The sequence below is a fragment of the Trematomus bernacchii genome, unplaced genomic scaffold, assembly GCF_902827165.1.
Source record: "Trematomus bernacchii unplaced genomic scaffold, fTreBer1.1, whole genome shotgun sequence".
Taxonomy (NCBI): domain Eukaryota; kingdom Metazoa; phylum Chordata; class Actinopteri; order Perciformes; family Nototheniidae; genus Trematomus; species Trematomus bernacchii.
Window position 1 is genome coordinate 11643716 of NW_022987705.1, and position 25254 is coordinate 11668969.

Sequence of the window (25254 nt, forward strand, 5' to 3'; positions counted from 1 at the left end):
CAGGAGAAGATAAAAGGGAGTTTTGGAGAATTTTCTGATGTGAAATTCAAGTCAGGATCAGAAGCACCAAGGTTACTCGCTCGGGGCTCGGCGTTCGGTGCCAGGGATTTTCAGTTCAGCTTCTCTCTCTGGGCCTTTGCAGCAGCAACCACCCCATACCTTCAATATTTGAGCAAGTGTTGCACAGCGGCAATTAAACAAACCACACGGGTGAGAATCAATCCTGCTTATAATAAACCACTGAATGATTTCAGACAAATATTTTTGTATCAGTGAATGAGATATGGAAGGGGAAGTTATTTAATGGCCATTTACAAGCATTAAAACACAGTTTAGTATCAAAAGATGGAGCAACAAAAGAGAAAAATAACTTATCTGATTTAGCAGAAATTATGTGTGGGGATCATAGACTGTATATATAAAGGTGGGGATCAAAAGGACTTGAGAATAAGAAGCTATTTTTTTTTACAGCTGGAGGAAGTATTTTAGTTGTTGATAAATGTTTGAAACCAGTTTGACTCAAGGAGAATTTTCCTAGATTTTGAATGGCATAAATTACAGCGTAAACCAGGGCTTTCCATAAGAATGATTAAAAAATCTGAAATGTTCTATAATCATGTGAAATTAGAAAAGTTATCATACTTCATAAACTCACCCTTTTTTTGGCTTGTAAATTGCTTGAATTGGGCTTTGTGTTGATGTATACTGATGCTTATGTTTAATTTCATAGAAGTTTTTACACTGTTTATGTCCCAAAATGCTGTTCAACTAATAGTCTAAATGAGACATTTTGGTACTTTTTCCACTTTTGCTCTGTACATATCTGATCCTCTCGTTTAGTGTGATCATCTCCTAACCAGGTGCAGGCAAAACCTACTAAACTACAAACGAAATGAACCACAGCCCTACCTGCCAGGTAGCAACGTGGTAGTCATGAAATTCAATTTGCTCGGCTGCTCCCCGCCTGCGTCTCGGGGCTGTTTCATACAGTAGAAGGCACAGGCACACAGAGATACCACACCATCCTTTACCTCCTTTGATGTTGGCGAGGCACCTGAGGGGGGGAATATGGAGAATTTGTTGATTACAGGGTCCTGTATTCAGTACACACATTGATGCTGGGTGCAGCGAGGTGGGGTATAGCAGGGGGCTCGGCGTGGCAGTTTGATAGCTTGTGGTATCTCCCCTCACTCTGCCAAGCCTGTGGTTTCATATTGGGATTATTGACGGCAGATGTGAATCAGAATATATACGTTTTTTTCTGATCAATGTGGTCAAACATAGGCTTTACTGGGATGACTTTGGAGAACTCTGTCTCAAAGCTTTTATCCAAAGTGCCTAAAACAACCACGGGTGTTTCCCAGCCAGAGCTCTGTCATTACTTACAGGAGGTTTGTCTTTAAAAGGTGCCATCTATATAGGTGACTACAAAGAAGAAACGACCAGTGTTCATTTAACTCTGACAGTGTCACAATTAGCACTTTACCTGTGTTTATATGTGAAGTCTACATTTAGTTTAGAACAAAGCCAGATGTGAGCATAAAAACTGTTAAGGCAACACTCCGGATGAGGAAGATATAAAGACACGTTATAAAGGCATATTTATAGTGTCTTTAAATGTACTATAGTATTAGGTTGTGTTCTTGCAAATTTCCCCAAATGTGTAATTTCATTCTTTTACTGAACTTTAACTTGATCTAGGGCTGCGCTTTATGTCAAAAATCTCCCAATATAGGTAATTGTATATCTCGATAAAGCTTGTATTCTTGTTATTAGATAAATAAATGGTCTGTTTATGAGAAAAAACACATGGTGAGGCTTTTTTTGTTTGTTAAATGTAATAATTAAACCCTTTTTATTTGGAAACTCAAGTGCAAAATTGAAAGTGAAATTACAAAGAAAAAGATAATATTTCTACTATATTATAGTAGAAATATACACGCATGCATACAAATAGCAAGTATCAGAATGACTCAATATTCAATTGGATTGGATTATAATTCCTTTTCTGATGAATTTGAGTAAGTATGTGCTTGTTATTATGAATTATGAAGACGTCATTGTGTATCCCAATATCTAATCTGATGAATTTGAGTAAAAATGGTCATGTTGTTATCAATTTAGACGACGTCATTGTATATCACAATACATTGAAACATGATTTTATCAGGACATGATTCCATTGAAAGATGATAAATGATTGAAAGACGACCACATTGAGAAATCGCCCAGCTTTAAATTGATCTATAGGAGAATATAACTTATTTCCCTAAATGAAAAGCTGCAGTGAGTTCCATCCTATTGGGTAATACTGCTTTCACAGAGCCACCTTGTAGCATTTAAAAGTCAATCAATGCTGTGAGCAGTATTGGGCAACGCTGCAGCATCACCTCAGTTTCCACACAACAAGGTGCCAGGTGTCTGCATGACTATCAGCACATCTCTGCCACGCAGATACTGAGAAAATGACTGTTAACCAGCGTACGCTACATTTCCTTGGACGCCATGAATGAGAGATAAAGATCGCTGCATCTGCTACATACTAACGCTACACCTCTCTCTCTCTCACACACACACATATATGACACACACACACTCACAGTGAGAGTGAGTCACTGCTCCGACCACAGTTGAGCCTTGACATTTTCTCATGCCTCCAATCTATTTACCAAAGTTCAGACAGGAAGGACACATCTCTCACTTTTCCTATGGTATACCACGTATAAACAGAGATGCTGATGAAAACAAAACAAGCAAAAGAAATGTACAGACATTTTAAATAGATGTTAATTGAAAGCCACAGCTACAAACTGCTTGTTCCAAACTTCTTTTCCACTTTGTAGAGAACTTTTGCAATTGAGCAACCACCTGACTTTACTGTTATCTTCATGGCATTTAAGGGCTTCTTCAAAGAGTTCAATACACAACATGAGCTTAAAGCCTTTTTTTCCATGATTCAAAGATGAAATGGCTTTATTGAAATGTGCACAATACAGCGCAAGATTGGTAAAGAAAATGTTAAGTCCCAGGATCTGCACTGAAAAAATGAAACGTTGACTTCAATAAAATGTATTATGTCACCAGATTACACATAACTGTATTAGGTTAGTTGAAAGCAATTATATTAAGGTGAACTTTCAAAATCTTTTACTTGAACTTAATATGATTGCTTTCAACTAACCTAATACAATTACGTGTAATCTGTTAATGAAATACATACAATTCAAGTCAACGTTTACATTTATTCAGTGTTTAACAATTACAAATAATAGGTTTATGGTGGAAAAATTAGTAAAGACATAAAATAGTGCAACAAAATAGAGAAAAAGTTAAACATAATCAATAAAATGAAGCAATACAAATGCATAGTTGAAGAGGAACTTGAGAAACAGAAGTAATCGACTACACATATTGGTTTTGAATAATTTTCCCAAGAGAACAATGGCTCCCTGATACTTCTCTCAACAATGTGAAGAGGATGAAATACAGAAAACCAACAGATATTTATTGTTGTGAAACACAGTCACATTGTTCCTGTCTCTAGACATTACATCACTGGGCTGGTCACACGACAACATGTGGTTTGTTATTTACAATGAGCAGAGAGGGATCGGCACATTATTATCAGCAACAAGTACTGTCTAATTGATTTCATAAATAAAAATACAATAATCTATGAACAAAGTAAATGTGCAGGTGCTATTCCAAATCTTATTATATATATGCACTTGTTTGAGTGGTTTATGTAAAGGCATTTAAATGTTCACACAAGGATGGTACTGTGGGAGATTTTGTTTAATGTTTTATGATGCCTGCAATATTTCTTGAAGAAAGAACGTTCATGACAGGAAAACCAAATAGCTTTGCATCAATGGTTTTCATTTTGATACTTTTGGACCCTAAATGATTGAATGAGTGATTTTATTTTCACCATCCCATTTGATGGCAGAGATCCCTCGTAAATTGAAGGAAGTTGAAACGTATAACTTTTCTAAACCTTTAACAATATCCTTTTAGACATGCTGAATGTAGCATTTGATCCCACGGAGACAAGGGTAAAAAGGTTTCTGGTTTGGGACTGTTTGAACCCGAACACGCGTGAAGTGATTTATGCCCTCCTATTAACCAGACGCTGGTTTATGGACTCCCAGTCGGGGCTGGAAAAAGCAGCACCATGCAGTGAAGTCACCGAATCACGAGAGAGACTTTGGGATGGATGCAAGAAGCGAAGTGGGAGAGGAGTTTGGACCCTGTGTGAACCACTGAATTGAAAAAGAAAGATGACATACTGCCTTATTTATCCATATGTTGCAAATTATGCCATCTGTTTACAATTTATTTTATTTACTTTGGTGATGCTTGGCCCGGGTTGATTAACATTTGTTGTCTTGTGGAGCTGGGTTTGATTGGCACTCGGTGACGACTGTTTGAAGTGAGCGTAGCGCCGCCTTTGAAGCTCGGGGGATGAAAGCGCAGCATCCAGATATGACTGGAGGATAATCTAGAAATGAATTTTGGCTTGCCTCTGAAGGCGACCGACAGGCGACAAACATGTTACTAGTTGTTGATTACATTTTACTTGAGATGCAGTGATGCAAGGACATAAAACGGAGATGGAAACTTTTAAATACACATCAGGAAATAAGTTAAATATGTTTGTTTAATGACAACAAGCTGGGGATGTTGGGGATCGAGTAAGGGCTGAGCCATCTCTTCTCATTCGTCATTCTTTAATTCACGAGCCATAATGTTTACAAAACTGACTTTAATTAATGTTATTAATTACAGTTTCCCATCATAGCTGCCTTCAGTAGATCTTGAAAACATTAAATTCCAATAAGGCATCAAAATGTGACATTAACTGCAGTCCAACTGTTTGTAACAAGGCCAGACGGCACTGTTTGAAGAATTAACACTCAAAGTTTTTAAAGCTTTTAAGAACTGCAGCTTGGCACAGGTAAAACTATAAAACAGTCAATAGTTCAGTGACAGGGAAGATACACTAATCCGTATTTAATATTCAATGTACTTAAAAAAAACACAAGTTGAATATGAAGTCCTCCTGGCAAGTGAAAAAATATGTTTGGCTTTGACTTTAATCTTATAAAGTAGAGGCCTATGTTGTGCATGTTAATCCTTTTCCATAAAGAATCAAGTAAACCCAAGCTCTTTGACAAATGTTCCTGAGCACAATATTTAGCTTGCAGTGGAGTCTTAAATTGGAAACACTTGAGTGAAGCAGGAACTGATGAAATAGAGTACTTCGTAAAACAACTTTTTTTAAAACCCTTTATAGAGCATTTGAGTTAGTGAGGATACTTTTATGAGAGGGAAAGAATGTGTTATGTTCAACTTCTGTGAGTTTTGTGAATACATTTAAAAGTGAAACAAATGTAGATTTACTTTGATTTTAAAACACGTTTTTCAATGTGTTGAGAAAAAACGTATATATCTCCAAAAAAGAAATGTCAGGTTTATTGAATTATTAGTTGAAAATATTTTATTATTTTTGAAGCAGATAACCGATAAGATCCCTTTTTGACCAACAACAACTGACTTTTCTTTAGCTCAAGAACATTTTATTTGGACATGGTTTTCATTAGGGTCAAAGTTATGTTTTTATTTCACTGTTTAAAGGTTGGCAAGTTAATCCTAACCCCCAAATCAATGAAAAGAAAAGTTGAATCATCACTTTTAAAATGTTGCTGAAACATTTTATAACAGAGACTGTGGAAAATGGATTTAATCAAAATGTAATCCTTCGGCTGCTGATGAGCAACAGTCCAGTCATTTCTCAGAAAAAACTAACTTACTGACACTGGTGAGTTGTTTCACATTATTACCAACAGTGACATCTACTGGCTAAAACCAATGGCAACCGCTCTCATAACCAACCCAGCCAATATATCAGAGTTGTGTTTTCCTGTTTGAATACAGAAACTCAGTTGCTGAAGGACCATTTTATTTGTTATTTATAAAGGAAGAAAGGATGTAGCAAGTGACAGATAAAACTGCCACAGTGTTTGTTTGCTCGCTGATGGTCATTTCCTACAGATTAAAGTTCTTAACTTTTTGTATCATGACAGGATATGTTTTTCTATAATTTGTTTAATAATATTATTGTCTTTGGTGATTCTGATTGGGATTATATTATATGATAAATATACATTCCTTTCTAGTATGCAGTAAAAATATAGAAATATCAAAGGAGCGCGTAAAAAAGCAAATACCTACATTTGGTGTGAAAGAAAACAGGTAGGAGAGAAGTACAAGGTTTCTCAGAGTTTTTGCTGCCAGCCGTACCCGTTGCAAAGGAAGTGCCTTAAGGTTTTGGCAAAGTTCCCTTTACTCAACCACACTGCTGTTTCTGTGAAATCCTGCACACAGAATTATACAAAACTGCAAAAACATTTCATGAACCCAGCTCTGCATTCACAGCCAGGAAGGAAAGGCAAGACAAAGATGCTTAACCCGCAGATTTACTTGACTCACCTGCCTCTTTCGATCTTTGTTAAAATAAAGAATGCAATTATGTAAACATTGTGATCTGGTTTAATATGATATCTTACGTCAGTTCTTTTAATAAATCATGCAAGATGTTTTTATTCAGATTATTATTATACCAATGATAATTTTCCAGGCTAAATTTTTGGAGTCAAGCAAATGTAGATTATAAAAAAGTACATCCCCTGAAATAAGGCAGACAATTGAAAGACTGAAGTAAAATGCATCAAAACTGTGTTTGCGTGGAATGCTTTAGTAAATGTAGGCCTTCTTCCATCTCATAAATCAGATAACAGTTTATAAACACATACATATGGGCCAATACAGAGATCAGTATGCAGGTTGTGAATGACTTTCATCATGTACCAGCAGAGGTCATATATAATTCCTCATCCTGTCCTCTTGATCTGATTCTGTACAGATGTGATGTAACATTACAGCTGCTGCTGCTGCTGGGTTATCTCCTAATATGTCCCGGGTCAGTTTGTAAAAACTGCACTGTGTAATGAGCTGTCCGGTGAAGGTGCAGAAAGCCGATCTGAAGTCAGCTTTTAAAGGGGCTTTTTATCAGGGATGCTGCGGGAGGAGTTTCGTGCTTCCAGGAGTAGTCCTAAACTGCGCATGCGTCAAGGTGAACAGCCGATCCCAGACGCAAGGCGAGATAGTTCGGTTTGGCCATTTCCGGTTTCGGTTCTAATGACTTATGACAGAGGATGAAGTGGAGAAAAATGATAACTGCATTCAAAATTGTAATTATTTAAGAGAAGGAAATAATTAGCATATAAAATAATATAATTAAGTTATTAAATGTAAAAGTACTTATTTATTAGAGTTACCCGTTTAATTAATTAGGCCTATTTACTGGGTAATACTGTTGTGTTTTAGCATGTTAGCAGTATTTTAAAGTTGTAGCTGGTCAGTTGGTGGAAAATGCAATTATATGATTGGGCACTCATAGCAATTAATCGTATTTATAATTTAAAACATTAATATGCAAAAATAACTGGGACTCATAACTAAAGCTGTCAAAAGTAGGCTACAAAAAGTAGTAGCCTTAGGGATAGGAAGTAGCCTATGAAGTCAGCTGCAATGAAATAGAAATACTACAAAATAAAAAGAGACATTTACACTAATTCAGTCTCACACAAGGAGAAGGTAGCACATTATAAAGCTTGTGTAGTGTGACCTGGATACATTTATACCTGTTCCGCGCCGACACGGCTGAGCTGAGCAGATGCTTGAATTCTGGTGTGAACCATCTTGCTGTTTAGTTGCATGTTGTATCTTTGACGATGACGAAAGGCCTCTGCTGCTTGCGTGATTTGTAGCGTACGTGACGCAGCACCACCTCTCTCCTCTCTCCTCCCTTTGTGCAGCTGACAAGCCCCTTCTCGACCAGGACAGGAACACACAGAGAGGTACGTTGTGTTTTAATATTGAATTGCAACACACATGCATTTTAATGTACTGCTCTGTCGCTGGTATCAGCCGGCGGACTCTGACACCCTGGAGCTTTCTGTCTTATCCATTTTGTGAGCTGGGTGTAGTCGGCGTACAGCAGAGATGCTAGGCCTGCTACTGTTTGCACCCAAAGCTAGCTTGCTGGCTAATGTGTTGCGGTGCGGTCATTTGACAGAACAGGAGCCAGTTGTCAGCAGTTATTCAGGCAGCTATAATAAAAGAAGAAAAGCTATCTTACGGTTTCTTGACGATACAGGCTCACTTCTGGTCAACATGCCATGAAGTTACTCACAGGAGACACTTGCCCGCTGGCCACCTTGATAGCTAGCTAATGCTAATTTGTTAGCAGATGAGGACAGTGAGATGCTGCCTGCATAATCACTTTGTGTGAGTGTAGTGTTGTTTCTCTCTAGACAGAGACTACACTTTTTTAAAATCAACTGTAGGTTTGTGTCTCAGCTGAAATTCACTGAATTACACTTCAACTAACTAAAGTGGTGCTGAAGGGCAGTGCTGCATCCTTTCACTGAGTGGCTAGGTCAAGTGTACTTAATCATTTCAGGAGTGGTCCTCATCATGCCATGGGATTCATATATCCTTCTTATTTGTGAAAATGTTATATGAAGTTGTAGATTTATTCATAACTTAAGTCATGGAGGTTTACCCCAGGGCAACTCAATGAGTATCAAATATACAGCGTTGTCCTCTACGGCCTCTAAGGTTTCTGCCTGTAGCCATGTGTGGAAGCCATACAACTACTAGGCGCGGGGGGGGGGGGGGGAGAGATAGTGGACATGCCATCTGTGTAAGTGCTAACAGGCATTGCAGATTCCTGACATTAGTCCACTTCCAGGCCAAGTGCTTCTGTATTAGCACAGTTACTGGGGACTGATTCAGAGGGCTGTCCAGGGGGGGAGGGTTTCATTCATCCTGAATGATTTAGGGAGGCTACAGTTGGACATGCATGTGGACGGACTGACATTTGTTATGTCATAGCCAATGTCTCTGTTATTTAGGAGTTTGATATGTGGGGTCGAAGAAGCATCTGGGGTAGGGCTGCAGGATTATATTAGAATGGGCAATAGCGTAGTTGAATTTGACCATATCGATATATTGGAGAGTAGTCACTTCTGATGCTATTCTAAATACACAGGTGCACTTTATGTTTTCCTCTAATAGATCAGTGTTGACTAAATATCTTGTAAAGTCATATCTTCAGTGTCAAACCTAATTTATTTTAGTACAATTTCCGTTTTGTTCCATAATTATACTCATAATCATCTATCCAAGAGCTAATTTGATAAATTATTATTTATTTTCGTAACATTCACTTGTAAAAAAAATAACCAATAGAACATGATGACAGTGCAAGTTTGAGAGCAAATTTTCTTTCGAATCTTTCATAACTTACTCAAAGAATGTCAAATGTTGTGTCAATCCTCATGCAGCTCTAAACTGTCTCCCACACATGCAATGGGATGCAATACCTTCAATATGAGTCATATAACAATTTGAGGATAAGGGTGGGGTTGTTGAGAAAGGGGAGGGACTCCCTTTATACTGGGTTAACCTTTGGTGTACATTTAACAAAAACATTGTGTGTTCGTTTAAGACTTTTTCATTTTATTGGGTGCAAATAAAAAAACAAAAAGATTCCTCAAATTGTTTTTTGATAATGTTTACATTCAGAAACCGTTATTAAAGTACTTTTCACCTGGTAAACTTTTTAAATGACTTTATTTGCTATCAATTTGCACATGTTTGTTATCAATAGGCCTGCGTGACAACTCCGCCTTGATAACTGTTGGTGATATTGAAAAATGGAGCCTACATCTAAAACATAACAACTAAACATAATGATGAAATACACATGTTTTGCACAACTGGATATTCAGGAAGAGGAAGGACAAATAAATTCAAACATGCTGTACGTAACCATTAGCTTAGTGAAAAAAAAAATATGTGCACAGGGGAGGGGAACAAAAAACTCACTGACAAATGTAAAAGAAAATGGATATTAGCTAAGGTGGCAAAATGTGACTCCTGCAAACAAACTCACCTCTGTACTCAAAGGAATGCAATTTAGAAAGAATGTGTGTTTGAATTGCTGAGCTCCTGTGTTGTGTGTGTGTGTGTAGCTCATGTAAGCCAATAACCTTATGAGATTTGAACCTTTCATATCCATCAGTGACCTCCAGCTGCACCTGCCTTCCTCTTTCAGCAGCACTTTACTTCTGATCTGTTTCTGTCCTCTCTCTGTGCTAAAGCTGTAACACAGAGAGAAGAAAGACACGAAGGGATGACATTTCTTTAGAGAGAATGTTTTCTTGTGTTTAGTCACAGCCTTGACCATCTTGTTTGTCCCTGCAGATAATGGCTGTACCTCCCACCTACGTTGACCTTGGAAAGTCTGCCAGGGACGTTTTCACCAAGGGATACGGTGAGCACTAAGCAGCCAACCATACTCACTTATTTCAGCAACATTTACAGCAGTATCATATAAAGAAAAAATAGTTTGACACTCAATCAAGTGCTATTTTTATCTCTAAGTCATGATGGTTTTTTATCACATGGTAGCTTCTTCTTTCAAGTTTTTCACTTCAGTAAAAAGGGTTGCTGTGTTAGAATCTTTTTCTAGTTTTAGTGCTTCATCATCTTTTTTATCCTCTCTGCCATTCGTATAAATATGTATTTCTCTTTACTCAATACTCTCTCCTTCTCTCTTGTACTGTAAAGTAATCACAGAGATTTTTTTTGCAACACTTCCTCCTTCCTTAATCATTGTACAAATCCAGCTTCTGCATAATGTTAACAGCAATGCATTTGGATTCAAACCAGGCTCCCTACTGTGTATTCTGTCACTATGTTTGCAGAGCCTCACCTTGAGTGAGTGGATGTGGGGTTTGTTTTGTGTTTACACAAATGAAAGCTGTACTCCAATGGTTACTAAATGATGTCAACAGCTTTGGCATTCCCAGACTCATTCTTATGTAGCATGCAGGCTGACTTACTGCCATCTCCTTCACAGAAAGGCTTTCAAACTGAGAGCAGTTGTGAGGCTGATGAACATTTCATAGGGTAGAAACTGCAGGATGGACAGTGATGGCCGGGATGAGAAATGAATGGTACCAGCCAGGCCAGAAAGTACATGAACGTGGAGATGTTCTGGGTCATGTGAAGTATGCTCGGTGGATCTATTGATGGCTGTAATGCTGGCTACGGGCAGGCGTGGGGCTTTAGGCTGGAGCCAGGGTCTGTTCAACCAGCCTTCTAGCTGTTGTTCATAACTGACATTACTAATGTTCCAACAGAGCCACATCAAATCAATACACACGTTCCATCAGTTGCATACAAATAACTCTAAATGCACTCTGGAGGCTGTTCTCACAGAAACTAATCAATACGTTGATGTAATGTGTGTTTAAATATCAAAAGGGTTTCTTATAATGTGTATAAATACACAGAATCCAGTTTATTGCTAAGTAGGTTTTCACATGCAAGGAATCATCTTTTGGTTTTACATCCAAATATTAAGAGAAGTATAAATAGAAAGCCGCAAAAATATACAGTAGAAGATGGGTGGGATGTTTTTGCAAAAATGTTTTTTTAATAAACCTGCTCCTCTATTATTGGATGTTAAATCTGTATTGTCATCATTAAATAATAATATTTGATCTAATGTTGTCTGTTTCAGGCTTTGGGGTCATCAAGTTGGACTTGAAAACAAAGTCTGAGAATGGACTGGTAAGTCATACAGAGCGGACACTTCAGACTGCAGCTTGCTTAAGAGTCTCCGGGCCAATAATTAAGTCGCCCATCAGCTGATTTCTTAAATGTTGCAAACACATTTTGGCATTGGCTACCTGACTGATGATTTCAAAGATGCTGTGTTATCACAATCAAACATAATGTATGTCTTAGTTTACAAGTCAAATTGATTTCTTGATCTTGTAAATGCACCCCAAGGATTTGGGATCAAGTGTTTGTTCCATGATGTTGAAAGAAGTCAGTCATCAATTTATTACACTTTATTATAATGGATTTTAATGTATCGTGGCTGGCGAACCTGTGTGTATGACACCAACACTGTCCTCTGCAGGAGTTCACCAGCACAGGCTCTGCCAACACTGAGACCAGCAAGGTGGCTGGATCCCTGGAGACCAAGTACAAGTGGGCGGAGCACGGTCTGACCTTCACAGAGAAGTGGAACACCGACAACACCCTGGGGACCGAGATCACCATCGAAGACCAGGTGGGTGACCAGGATTATCTTAAATGTGATTTTTATTTGATATTGGGAGTTAAATTCACTCGACTCTTTTCATGATCTCTAGGGTCTGTCTCGCAAGTTGTGGGTGCCTTATGCCTTGTTGTATAATGGATTGTAGTTTCATCTCATGAGCAGTTTATTCCAAAGATGATTTTGACTAAACTGAACCTTTTTGCTCATCTCCACAGTTGGCCAAGGGTTTGAAGCTGACCTTTGATTCCTCCTTCTCGCCAAACACTGGGTAAGAAACACTATCAGAACCATGGAAATGAATTTCACTGAGAACACAGGAGTTCAGTGGAACAATGTCGAATATTTATTCATGCACTATTAGAGCTACAATTAATAGAAAATAATAACAAATCGCATAAAAAATATTTAGCCGTATGAGCCGTTTTTATTTTTTACAGCAAGTGATTGTCAAATTGCCTAATTTTACCGTTCTTTTGGTAATTATTTTGCTCTTTGCCAATGTGAACAGGCTGTATGTATGTGTGCATTTTTAAACTTCTATAGTCTTAGAAATATAATTTGAAAGCGAAGCGTACCTATAAATAAAAAAGATAAAAATTAGTTGCAAATAACCGTGTACCTAAAGACATTACCAAAGGGGTTATCTGATGGGCATTTCAGAACACACAGGCAGTGTTTCACTATTAGTGCAGACATAGGCTTAGAAAAACATGGATTGTGATAGGGCTGCCGTCAATCAAAGATTTTCCTTGAATAACAGTAGTTGTCAGTTCAAGCATAGCAGTCGTTTATAAAATGTTATGATTATTAATAATATTATAAATGTTTTGGCTTCACAAAAGGATTTCAGTTCCAAGGCTGAGAAAGCGTATGATGAGTAACGTCATGGTACATTGTACTACACATCAAATATAATATAAAACTGTAATAATGGTCCTTTGAAATATAAACTAAATGTTACATGTGTGTGTCAGCGCACCACAGCGATCCGCCCATCAGGCAGTTGTAACGTGAAGTTGTAACACTAACTAAACGAATGATAATTAAAAAAAGTCAAGTGAAAATAAACATTTTCGTTAATTTTTTTTAAAGAAATATAAATAACAAAAAGATAATACACGGCAAACAAAAACAATGAAAATAAAAATGAAATGATAGGGAAATATTAAATAAAATGTATCATATATTACAAATATATATGTTGAACTATGAATCCTATAGTAAAAAAAAAGTCTAAATGAATGACTATGACTTAACCACCATTTCTCTCTCCTGCCAGCAAGAAGAGTGGCAAGGTGACGACGGGCTACAAGTGCGACCACGTCAACCTCGGCTGCGACGTCAACTATGACATCAACGGGACAGCGGTCCACGGTGCAGCGGTGGTGGGGTATGAAGGATGGCTGGCCGGATACCAGATGACCTTTGAGGCCGGCAGGAACAAGATCACCCAGAGCAACTTCGCTGTCGGATTCAAGACGGACGAGTTCCAGCTGCACACGAATGTGTAAGAAAACAGAGGCAGCAGATCGTCTTTAGTTTGATAGCATACCTCCTTCCATTGATTGTACCATACAGAATACTTTTTTAATGCACTGGTAAACCAATGTGGATATACCATACTTTATTATCATCTTATATCATTTGGTGTAGTTCATGCTCATTTCAATTTGCCTTACTAAAACCACTTTTTCACACACTGTTGGCCCTCCTGCTTGCAGCTAGCACCTATGTTAACGGATCAATCCAACAGCAATGTAGTTAACATTTATAAAAACACTTGTTTTGTTGATATTGTTAGAGAATTTTTACTTTTAAGGTCCATGACGCCATCAAATGAGGTGCCAGACATGCATAGCTTTTGTTAACTAGTCCTCGCCGGGCTCGCTAACTTGTTGCTGGCTATGTGCCGGGTACCTGACTATTTTTATACCCAGGTGATGGGATTTACTATATTACATGTGAAGCAGAGTGAAAGGCTGGCAGGCAGAAAGGGCCTCAGTGAAGAGGCAGAGCGAGGTTGTGTCTGATAGTGACAGATACAGGGCACACTGTTAGTCTTGTTTCCTGCTGTGTCCAAGCCTGTTCAGTCTACAGCTGAAGTGATTATGTGGGGTCAGACAGAGTATAATGTAGGATTTACATCAGAGACGTCGAGCCCACCTCATGAGCTCTTTAACAAACATGGACAATACCAAGAAAGGAATTCTACTTTCAGAGAAAAACAAACAAACTCATAATTCATCCCTTTTTAAAGAGAAAACATCATTTTTGGGGAAACTGATTTGTGTTGCTGCAACATTTATATATATTTATATATATTTATATATATTTATTTTAATCTGCTATTCTTCCACAGAAATGATGGAACTGAGTTTGGTGGTTCCATCTACCAGAAGGTGAATGACCAGCTGGAGACAGCCGTCAACCTGGCCTGGACCGCCGGAAACAGCAACACCCGCTTTGGCATCGCTGCCAAGTATCAGATCGACTCTGATGCATCCTTCTCTGTGAGTACAGTGTAACCTGGAGTAGAAGTTGTGCTAGTGCTCGTCGTCTGCTGTAGGATAACAATGTCACTTAATCCTAATCCCATTAGAAATGGCTGTTTTATTTTACTCGTCCTTCACAAGGAATTTGCCTCGATTTAAGACATTCTGAGTCCCTACAATATAAACCCTTAATAGTCATAATGTTTCCCCCTCAAATAAGGGTCAAAATATTTGCTCAGGCTCTTCCTAGCTGACCAATTTGAAAGGATGGATTGCAAATGTAATCCCGTATGCAGCCAAGCCAATTAGTGTGAATGCTTGTTTGTGTATGTATTAAAACACCTTGTGTTAGCATAATGATGAAGCAGCAAACTTTTGAAGGTATCACTTATTATTTACAATATATATTTTTCTAAACTGCTTGCCGGATTTAGCCAGCATTGATATGATATATGTATTTGTTAGTAATATGTGTGATTTAATCTGTTTCCCACACAGGCTAAGGTGAACAACTCCAGCCTTGTGGGCCTGGGCTACACCCAGACTCTGAAGCCAGGTGAGTGCAAATTGTGTATTATTTAGGTTTAAGTTGGCTAAATGTGTTACAATACATGTTTCATCATTTACTCAATCATGACAACACTGTGTAGCAAAAAATACCACGTAAAATAAAAAATAGATTAAAATCAAAATCTGTGCATTAAAGATTTGTGTGTGGATTATTCCATGTGTAGCTGCATTTTAGACATACACAAACTACACAATGGTCAGATTAGGACTTCCTAGCAGATTTGTTGTGGCATTTCTTGATTAGCAAACTTAAAAATACTAAAGAATGTGTAATATTGCTCATATTATTTTGTTATTCTAAAAACACATCAGTTGGAAGAGTTTTGCACAATATTAAATCAAACCGAACTACACTTTCATAATGGTAAACAACAGTAACAACATTACAGTGGAGGAATAAGTAGCAATAGGTGGTTTATCCTTGTGTGTTTTTCTTTCTGCAGGCATCAAGCTAACACTCTCTGCTCTCCTTGACGGCAAGAACATCAACGCCGGTGGACACAAGCTTGGTCTCGGCCTCGAGTTCCAGGCATAGGAGGACGAGGCAGGCGACCTTGAAGTCCTCCCAGCACACACACGCGTTCCCCACCAAATAAATAAATATTTCCAAATCCTGTATTGATTACCTAGCCTTCACAAAAACCCATGTGTCCCCTAGACATTTTACAGCTGGAGGCAAAAAAAAAAGCATAAAGGTCAAATTGTTCCTATAACGATCTATCACTTTTAAAGGACCACTTAAAGGGAACAGTATATTTTGAAATAAAGAGCTGATTTCAGAACAAAACTACAACCATTTAACAGACACTTTTATCATGAATTGTGTTGTTTCCAAGGGAAAAGTAGCGTTGAGATCAGTCATGAGGACTTCAATTTGTCTTTCACTACATTCTTTCACAATGCTTTAAGTTCTGTGTCTCTGATTTCCAATGCAGATCTAATGGAAAGGGCAGTTGAGTAGCTACCCCACCTGATGGTGTCCTTGCATAGCACCATTAACACTCCTCGCTCAAAAGTTGTTGTGGTAAAATAACTGTTAAGCTTCCACACTTCTGCACTGGAGAGCTCTGATGTCTGTGTTGATATGATATAATATAAAATGGGATGGGTTAGTTGTCCTTGATGTAAGCAGCTGTGATAAGCTCTGAGATACACTACACCCCAATATGGACATTCTGTGTTTTCATCTCACTTGTTTTTTGTGTCTGTGCATTTGGTGTGAAACATGTCTGTTGTTACATATAGTAAAGAGAATATTATTTTATTGACAGTCTTGCATAGTTTATGCCACCTGTGAAGTCTTAAGAAGGCAAAGACCTGTCAATTCTTCCTGGTCAGCGAAAGGAGGGAAACCAGTTACATTTCTCTGAGGGAGGAATAAAATAATAAATACAGTGCAGGAAGTTTTAGTCTTCCACAACTGGTTATGGGAATCATGCTTAGAGAAATTGACTGTATTGTCATTCCCTGAAATAAATAAAGAACATCTTGAACTGGATTGTGTTTGTTTGTTATTTTGCATTCTGTCAAGTTATGACCAACATGATGTGATGACTCATTCCGATACCAGGTTTATTTCTATGCTTTTGGAAAAATGAACTGGCAAATATAAAAAGTGTTTTGAAACTGCAGATTACTGTTTGATAATGATATGAACTGGGATCACAAGGATTAGTTTGAATTCTTTCTACAGTGGCAACTGACACACATTATTGTTATTGATTGATAACGTCTTATATGTAAATCTTTGTAGGGCGTCAGAGGAGGAACAAGTACTTAGATCTTATAGTAAAAGTAGAAGTGCCAAAGTGTAGGAATAATTTTACAAGTACAATTCCTGCAATCAGAAGTAAACGTATCTGCTTCAAAATGTACCTACAGTTCCTAAAGTAAAATAACTCATTATGCAGATTGGCCCATTTCCGAATAATATCTTATGTTTTGATTATAATTATTGACGCAATAAAGTGTAATCAATGTTATAAAGATGCAGCTAATTTTAACTTCTGTGTATGCTGCAGGATAGCTTGGCAATGTTACTCCAGGTGTAACTAAAGTTTTATTTAAGTGTGATTATATTTCACTTCATTATTCCAAATCTGAGAGTAAAAGTACAGGATTTACATCTGAATTGTAGTGCGGGAGAAGTACAACGTAGCAAAAAATGTAAGTTCTCAAGTTAAGTACAAGTATCTCAAAACTGTACTTAGCCATGAGTAGATCTACTTGGTTACTTTACACCACTGCTGCTGATGAATATTTGATCACGGCATTAGCTGATATGAAGACTCCACGATTTAATTTAATTTAATTACTTTATAATTTCTTGACATGATCAAGGATAAACACTGAGGCCATGACAGCTGATTATAAACATTAAGAAAACAGAACAAAAAATCACTCTCTCCCTCTCTAACATCCTGCATCATGTGGCCATGCTAACTCCTCCTCCAGTTACTCACACATCAACATGGCGACGTGCAGAACGATGGGGCGAAGCAGGGGAAATATTTGTGCTCTTTCTCTGGTTATTTTCCTTCAGCTGTTAGTCAGTGGCTGCCTGTCAGCTGTGATAAAGAACAACACAGGTATGTTACACTTGTTTGAAGTACTTGATAAGATGAATGCTGTGTTTTAAAGCCAACCAACAGTGCTGCTTGTTAGCTAGCCACTGTCAACGTTACTGTAGCTAGTTCGCTAGTGCGTCATGCTAGCAACTATGGTGTCAAGTGAGAGGGACGATGACAGGCTTTCTGTATGTCCCGGAAAAGTCTTAAAGCAGTATTTTTTTTTAATTCGAGTCCCTATTAAAGTATTACAGTTCTGTTCAATAAGTATTTCGATAATAATAAGTTGTTTAAGGTTTTAAATGTGGCTCCTTCGATTGAAAATACGTTGTAACGTTCTGACGTCAATTTCAAACGGTTGAGACTTATTTATTCGTTTAAGTCGATGTGAAATGTGCATTAAGCTTTCTTATTTGGACTTAGTAATGTTTTACTAAGTTCATGAATCCTACAGATACGTTACGGCCATAACAAACAAGTCATAACCAGAAAGAGGAAGTCATGATTCAATAACCAAACTTCCAGCTCGACAACATTACAAGCAACCATTCCTACCCAGTGCTGTAAAGCAACTAATTAGATGTACTCAAGTACTGTACTTAAGAACACGTTATATTATAGGTATTTGTACTTTACCTGAGTACTTCAATTGTTTGCTACTCTGTACTTCTACTCCACTACAATTCAAGGGTAAATAGTGTACTTTTACTCCACTGCATTTATATAATATATTTATTTAGTTACTTTGCACATTTGTATACATGATGTTAAATATAATTAACACATACATCAGACTTTAGTTACACCTGGAGTAAATCCACAAGCTACCCTGCAGTATACAAAGTCATTAAAACTAGCTACATCTTTACCATCTTTGATAACACTTTAATGCATCAATAATTATAATCAAAACATATCAAATATATTATTCTGAAATGGGCCAATCTGCATTATGAGTACTTTTACTTTTGGTACTTAAAGTTTATTTTGAGGCTGATACTTGAGTAACATTACGACTTTTACTTGTAACAGATCATTCCTACACATTGGTACTTCTACTTTTACTTAAGCACAAGATCTGAGTACTTCTTCCACCCCTGATTGTAGGTAAACGTTATATGTGTGGTGCCCTGCAGGGACTCCTCTTAAGCACTTGTGATTTGTTAGTGGGTCCAGATGTCCTTGTCATATATCTGCGCTGTTAAGTAACCCCTGTCACTCCAGTACCACCACAGCTTATTAAAGACAACCCCTTTGAAGTCTACCATCAAGGAACTGGGACCATAGTAAAGGCTTTAAAATGTCTCTCAATGGCAGGCCCTGTCATGCATTAATGAACTTTGACCAGGGCTACTACTGGCTTACATTTGTTGAGATAAAATCAGTGGTGCTGAATTGCTAACCTGTGTTCTCTATTCTTTTCAAATGAAGTACTATGGATTTTTGTATGTGTTTATCCACATACACCTTAAGTATGTGATAGGCAAGTCATGCATTGATTGATAATAGATTTGTTCAGCAAGTCTTGTGATCTGACATTACTAATGGAACTATTTCCCATGAAACCTGGCATCCCTTCTTTATCTGACAGCAATATTGTTTGACAAAGGACGGATGACCATTACTTGAACAGCCACAAGCTGCTAATTACTGTTTTAGTTGAAATACAAGCAACATTTATAGTCAACGTTAACGGCTATATTCATTTTGAGCAACATCCATGTTCCAAGAGTGCAACTTTAAGCAAGACTGGAGGAAAATAACCCATTACTTGTCAATAAGAATTTTTATTTAAGGACATTTAACTTAAATATGAAGGCATTTGTCGAGTGTGACTCAAGCGGCTCAAGGCTGCCTTTCCTACATGCTCTTTCATGCAGCACGGCCTATAACTGTTCACAAAGATCTCCTGTTCAGTGATTATTTATGCTGGCTATTGCCCATGTGTATGAATAGTCCCTTTCTTCTCCTGGGAACGTCTTACCCAGTGCTTCAAGTCCTCCAGTGTTCTCCTCCCGTCCCTTCCTAAGCAACACCTCCTATTCCCACAGGATTAAATAATGTTGACACTTGTTGGTAAAACAGCGTCATTGATTCTGGAAAGCTGGCAAGATGCATGTCTCTGAGTTCAGCTCACACCTAGAAACGGTAGTTGATAGATTCTTGAAAATGAAAGTACATTATTTTTTTCTTATGAAACAAATGTTGTGTCTGCTGTTACACTGCAGTCTTAATAAACTAGTTAAACAGGTACTCCAACTACTTATGAGTTCCTGATTTTCTGAGGCAGCACAAGGGTCACTGAATAGTATCAGAACAAGCTCCTTTTCACAGCCATAGCTGCCGGTGGTGTTGGCACACGGTGCAGTTTTATGGCATTATTCATGTCTGTATTTGCAATAATTCTATTTTTAGAACTCTATGAAAGACCATGCACATACTGTTATTAATTGATTGAGAGTGTGGTTGTCAGCAAGTTTAGATTAAGTTATATTTCTTCAAATGGGTTAGAACTGAAAACTCAGATTCATTTTTGGACTCATTGGCTTAATAATTAGTTGAACTTTATAGAGACCCCGTCCTTCATTCAAAATAAATATTTATTTTACTATGCAAACTAGAGCTATAGGTTCTCAGTCTGTTCTAGTTAATGTTCTATTGCTTTTAAGGAGAATGTAACCCCCCCTCAAATAAGATAATACATGCGAGTTCATGCCTACTGTAGACAACGTTCTTGTTGCTCTGTGTTGCGTTGTTAATGAGTGAAACACACCGGAGTTGAAGATCTGTGGGGTTTATTCTCCCAAAAATATAATTTACATTTTACAATTTAGGCATTTAACAGACGCCTTATTCCAAAGTGACTTACAATGACCAATTACAGGGACATTCTCCCTGGAGTAACCGAGGGCTAAGTGCCTTACTCAAGGGCACACTAGTAGTGGTGTTCCAGGCAGGATTTGAACTCGCAACCTTCCGATCATCAGCCCACCTCACTATCCATTAGACCACCAAAAAAAAAAGAACAATAATATTTTTAATTTTTTTTTATGAGATCCATTTGTGGCGGACGATATTTAATTGTGGCGGCCCGCCACAAATAAATCAATGTATGGGAAACACTGAACTGACCTTTTTTTCTTGCATTGTTATTCCTTCGTTTCTAGCAGTAATAAGTCAAGGGATGCAGCGCGAGAACACAACACAAAATGCGTCTCCTCCAAGTAATATCACTGTGGACAAGAAAGTAAATGACACTGTGCCTTCTCCATCTCAACCGAGTGTAGTGGCTGCCAGAGAATCAAAGAAGCCTGTAACACCCACTGGCAGTGACTCCGCAGCAGCAGCAGCAGCAGCAGCAGCAGCAGCAGCAGCAGCAGCAGCGACGACTCCTAAAAACAGCTCCACAACAGCCATTGGACCAAAAGTCACGGAGAAGGAGGAAACCGCTCCAGTCACCATTATTGAAACCTCTGACAATCCTCTGCCGCCAGAACCTGTCGACCCAGTAATAGATGAAGTTGCAAAAAACTCAGTAGAAAACCAGTCAACAGACAAACCTGCTGTTGCTGAAACTACCACAACTGCTATTCCCGAAGTACCCACCACCCGTGTCACAACCCCTGAATCAGCCAATCCTGTTACGGAAAAGAAAGCTACAAAAACCGACTACAAAACCTCCATCGCTCTGAACTCGTCCACAGAGCAGGAACCTGATATAGACCTGCAGCCGACCACTGACGGAGGACCCGCACGCCACATCGATCTGGATAATTACCCCGAGGAGGAAGACGAGGACGATGACGCTACCTACAACGACGTTTATGAAAACAACAGCATGAATATGGCCAAAGAGGAGCCGGTGAGCAGGCTGCAGCCCGAGGAGATGGAGGGTGACGCGCTACAAGGGAGCAGACAGCTACAACACCGAGGACGAGGACTCCCACTTCTTCTTTCATCTGGTCATCTTGGCTTTCCTGGTGGCCATCGTCTACATCACTTATCACAACAAGAGGAAGGTGAGTGTTGACATGACAACAGCCGGCGACTCCTCTAGATGTAGAGGCCAGAAGTGATGCTGACATGCGTATTGTTACTCTTGTTACAGAGCTGATATTACTTTAGCCTTCTGTAAGTTGCAAAGGTGATATTGTACCATATACACGTTAACTATAGATATCAATTGACAGGCAGCACATTCATCATCAACTCATTTGATAGCAGCTTGTCAAATCTAAGGTTTAGCTGTTTTTTAATGTTTCAAACGTAATTGTTTTTGAAGCAGTCTTGAAGCGTGAGAGTGTTGGGACTTTGCACTGTGCACTAGACACTTTTCACAACTTATATTTGGGCATATTATAGTCTAAACACTTCATTAATTGAAAAAAAAAACCAGTAGTTTGATTAAAAAAACATCACAGTGCTTTGTTTGGAGTTTATTTATTTAAAATTGTAATGCCCTACAATCATTTCTTATTTTCCTTTCATGATAACACATTGTTTGAGCAACTGCACCACCTCACATAATAAAATAAATGCTTTTCAATGTAACAAAAACAACCAGATATCTTCAGCTGAGAAAAGTTTGATATTCTATATTATGCTGGCCTCATGTACTTAGAGTTTAACAGCTGAATTAAAGATCCTCATTATACAGCCTCTCATCCGTCCTGCTGCTTAACCAAGAAAAACCTTCACTTGATCAGCCCTACATCTATCAGATTAACTTGATTTCCTTGTTCCTTCTTTCTCCCTTTCTCCCGTTGTCAGATCTACCTCCTGGCTCAGAGCCGGCGCTGGAAGGACGGTCTGTGTTCCCGCAACACGGTGGAGTATCACCGCCTGGACCAGAACGTCAACGAGGCCATGCCGTCCCTCAAGATGACCCGGGACTACGTGTTCTGATCCAGGTTCATGAGAACAGTTTGTTGAGAGCTGCACAGAGCCAGTTGGCCTTCCTGCCTGTCCGGCCGCGATGATGAGATCCCGTTGTCATGGAGACTGAGCGATGCTTTCTGTTGCTTTACAGGCCAACTGGAGAGCACTGTGTCGTTGGGATAGATTATGTTTGTTCGGGACTTTTCTGTTGTCAGCATAGAGATATTTTCACTGTTGATCTTTTATTATTATTTGATACATTATTATTTGTAATTATTTTCTCAATTATGGCTTTTTGGGATTTACTATTTTGGTTTATTAGGTGTTTTAGGTGTTTGAGTTTTTCAGCCTTATTGTCCCCCTACACCTGTTTTTGTTTTCCTTCTTGCATACTGTCTTAATATGTTTAATACTCCCTAATAAGAGAAACGTAGGTCATAATATAAAGCTTAATTCATTAACAGTTGATTATTTACCCCAAAGATTAATTAGGGATTTCTCTATTAGCTGTTAGCTACAATATCAATCTAGGAGAAATGCATAAAACACAGTCCTTCCAAAATCTTACTGTAATAACATTACTGTAAACTATTAAGGAACAATGAAAAGAAGTTGTGTATCATGTAGAAGGAGTTTGATTATTATTTCATAAAGAAATCATACATTCACTGACATTTGCAGGTCTCCCTTGAAAAAGAGATCTATGATCTCAATAGGACCAATCTGGTTAAATAAAGGTTTGAAATGAAATGAAATGAAATTTAAAATATAGTACACATTTATTTTCAACTGTTTAACCATCAGCTGTTTCCTGTTGCACCTTTGCAAAAAAATCCATAATAGCCTTTCCCTTTTGATTTCACATTATATATGGGACGTAACATCTCTATTACATGTTGGGACATTACGCTGCACATTAGGGAGGATGACTCTTCAGGTGGGGGGGACTGTCCATCTGCTTAAGCCATTTTAATGAAGACGGATGGGGAATATTGTTAAAATGGTTAGAATGTTCTCATCTAATGAATGGGAGAAAAGCTTTTCCTTGTTCATCAATTTATATTTGACTTGTCTACGGTACCTCTTCTACTGCCCAGATTTAGCTATGCATAAACCCTCGGGCTGGCCCCCTTTGTTTTATGACTTCGGTGAAGTCTCTATAAATCATTCATGGTCTTCATTGTGGCAAAATATAACGGCCGTGTTTCCTCATGCTCAAACAGAACTTTTCCTTTTCAGTTACTTCCTGTCAGAGTACCGTTTGGTGCACTGCTATCTCTGTTCGCCAGATCTGTGTGGCTTGATGTTCACATGATTAAAAAATCACAAAAAACTAAAACAGACCATAACTTTATTTCTTATTCTTCACAGCCACATCTTTTTCTGACTGTTGCCGTCTCATGCCTTTAATTCCTTGCCATAACTGCCACATGCATCCACATTGTTGTTTTAAAGCTCTTGTCACTTTTGCCAGTTTTCAGCGGTCAGTTCATATTTACAGGTACAGAATGGTTAGAATTGTAATGCGATTTGCACTGTGCCGTTCAGTCATATGAGCTCAAACATGAGGAGGGGGGGGGAGGGGTGTCCTGCGTAAAGGAGATGCATCAACACTGCTCTTGCAATCAACAGTAGAAATGTAAAATCTCTTTTTTTGTCAATAAAGCACAAATTGTGTCCTCTCTGTCTTTAACTTTTTTTTGTCATTGTTGATTTCATGATTGACCTCTTCATGTGATTAATCTAAAACACAGATTAAAAGAGTATTTAAATCATAGAGCATTCTGTTATCTTGCTCTTTGTCCAGTACATGTCCTATTAAGTCAACAAATCACTAACTAGAGAATCACTTTGATCTCATATAATCGTAATAAGCTCAGAAGTTGTGTACTCTTTTTTTACTCTGACAATAACAGACCAAGATCATATGTATGACGTATGGTTGCTATGATACACAGTATGTATTCATAGGCTTAAAGCTGAGAGGGTGTTCTAATATAGGAAAATCTACATTTAGCACAAATTGAAGTGTATTTGATCTGCATGAGGTTATAAAATCTACATAACATTTATTTTATATCTTTAAAAAATAAAGTAAATAAAAAGCAGTTACTAAAGCCCTACTATATATACACGATAAGAATACAACATTTTAAATTATAGCTTTCCCCTGATTTTACTAGTGGGAAAACGCACTATACTAATGGTTGTATTCCAGTGTTCCTGTGAGAGGGGAAGTGACCCAGCATGCAGAATACCAGGAAACAAAGCAACTAAAAGGAATCATTAATTTCATTATTTCTTGTTCTTTCGTTATCAAAATGTCCTCTGTGAAAAGGCTTAGAGCTGTATCAGGGTGGCTTAAAGGAATAATAAGTAACTTTGCCACAAGGAGGCAGTACACACACACAAATATCTGATCTGAAAAACCTGTAATGTATTTCATGGTCACATTTTCTACTGTGTCTTTTAACCCAGTAAAAGATGGTGGTGTGTTACCTTGCACTGTGTAAGAGACAACAAAGCGAGTGTGTATGTG

At 38.1% G+C, this 25254-nt stretch overlaps 2 protein-coding genes across 3 annotated transcripts; both read left to right on the plus strand.

Moving 5' to 3' along the window:
- Positions 1-7740: 7740 nt before the first annotated feature.
- vdac1 (voltage-dependent anion channel 1) lies at positions 7741-16768 on the plus strand. Its single transcript, XM_034140172.1, has 9 exons — positions 7741-7922; positions 10336-10405; positions 11660-11709; positions 12065-12217; positions 12424-12476; positions 13488-13715; positions 14568-14718; positions 15199-15256; positions 15714-16768. Exons 2-9 carry the CDS (start codon positions 10339-10341, stop codon positions 15803-15805), a joined length of 852 nt encoding a protein of 283 aa, XP_033996063.1. The 5' UTR covers positions 7741-7922; positions 10336-10338; the 3' UTR covers positions 15806-16768.
- Positions 16769-17722: 954 nt separating this feature from the next.
- On the plus strand, positions 17723-24408 carry LOC117490358 (von Willebrand factor A domain-containing protein DDB_G0286969-like). Of its 2 annotated transcripts, none has more exons than XM_034140073.1 (3): positions 17723-17858; positions 21005-21856; positions 22608-24408. In XM_034140073.1, exons 1-3 carry the CDS (start codon positions 17741-17743, stop codon positions 22814-22816), a joined length of 1179 nt encoding a protein of 392 aa, XP_033995964.1. In that variant the 5' UTR covers positions 17723-17740; the 3' UTR covers positions 22817-24408. The 2 variants fall into 2 exon arrangements, with proteins under 2 accessions (XP_033995964.1, XP_033995965.1); XM_034140074.1 differs by having other exon boundaries at positions 17724-17858; positions 21008-21856.
- The last annotated feature ends 846 nt before the right edge of the window (positions 24409-25254 follow it).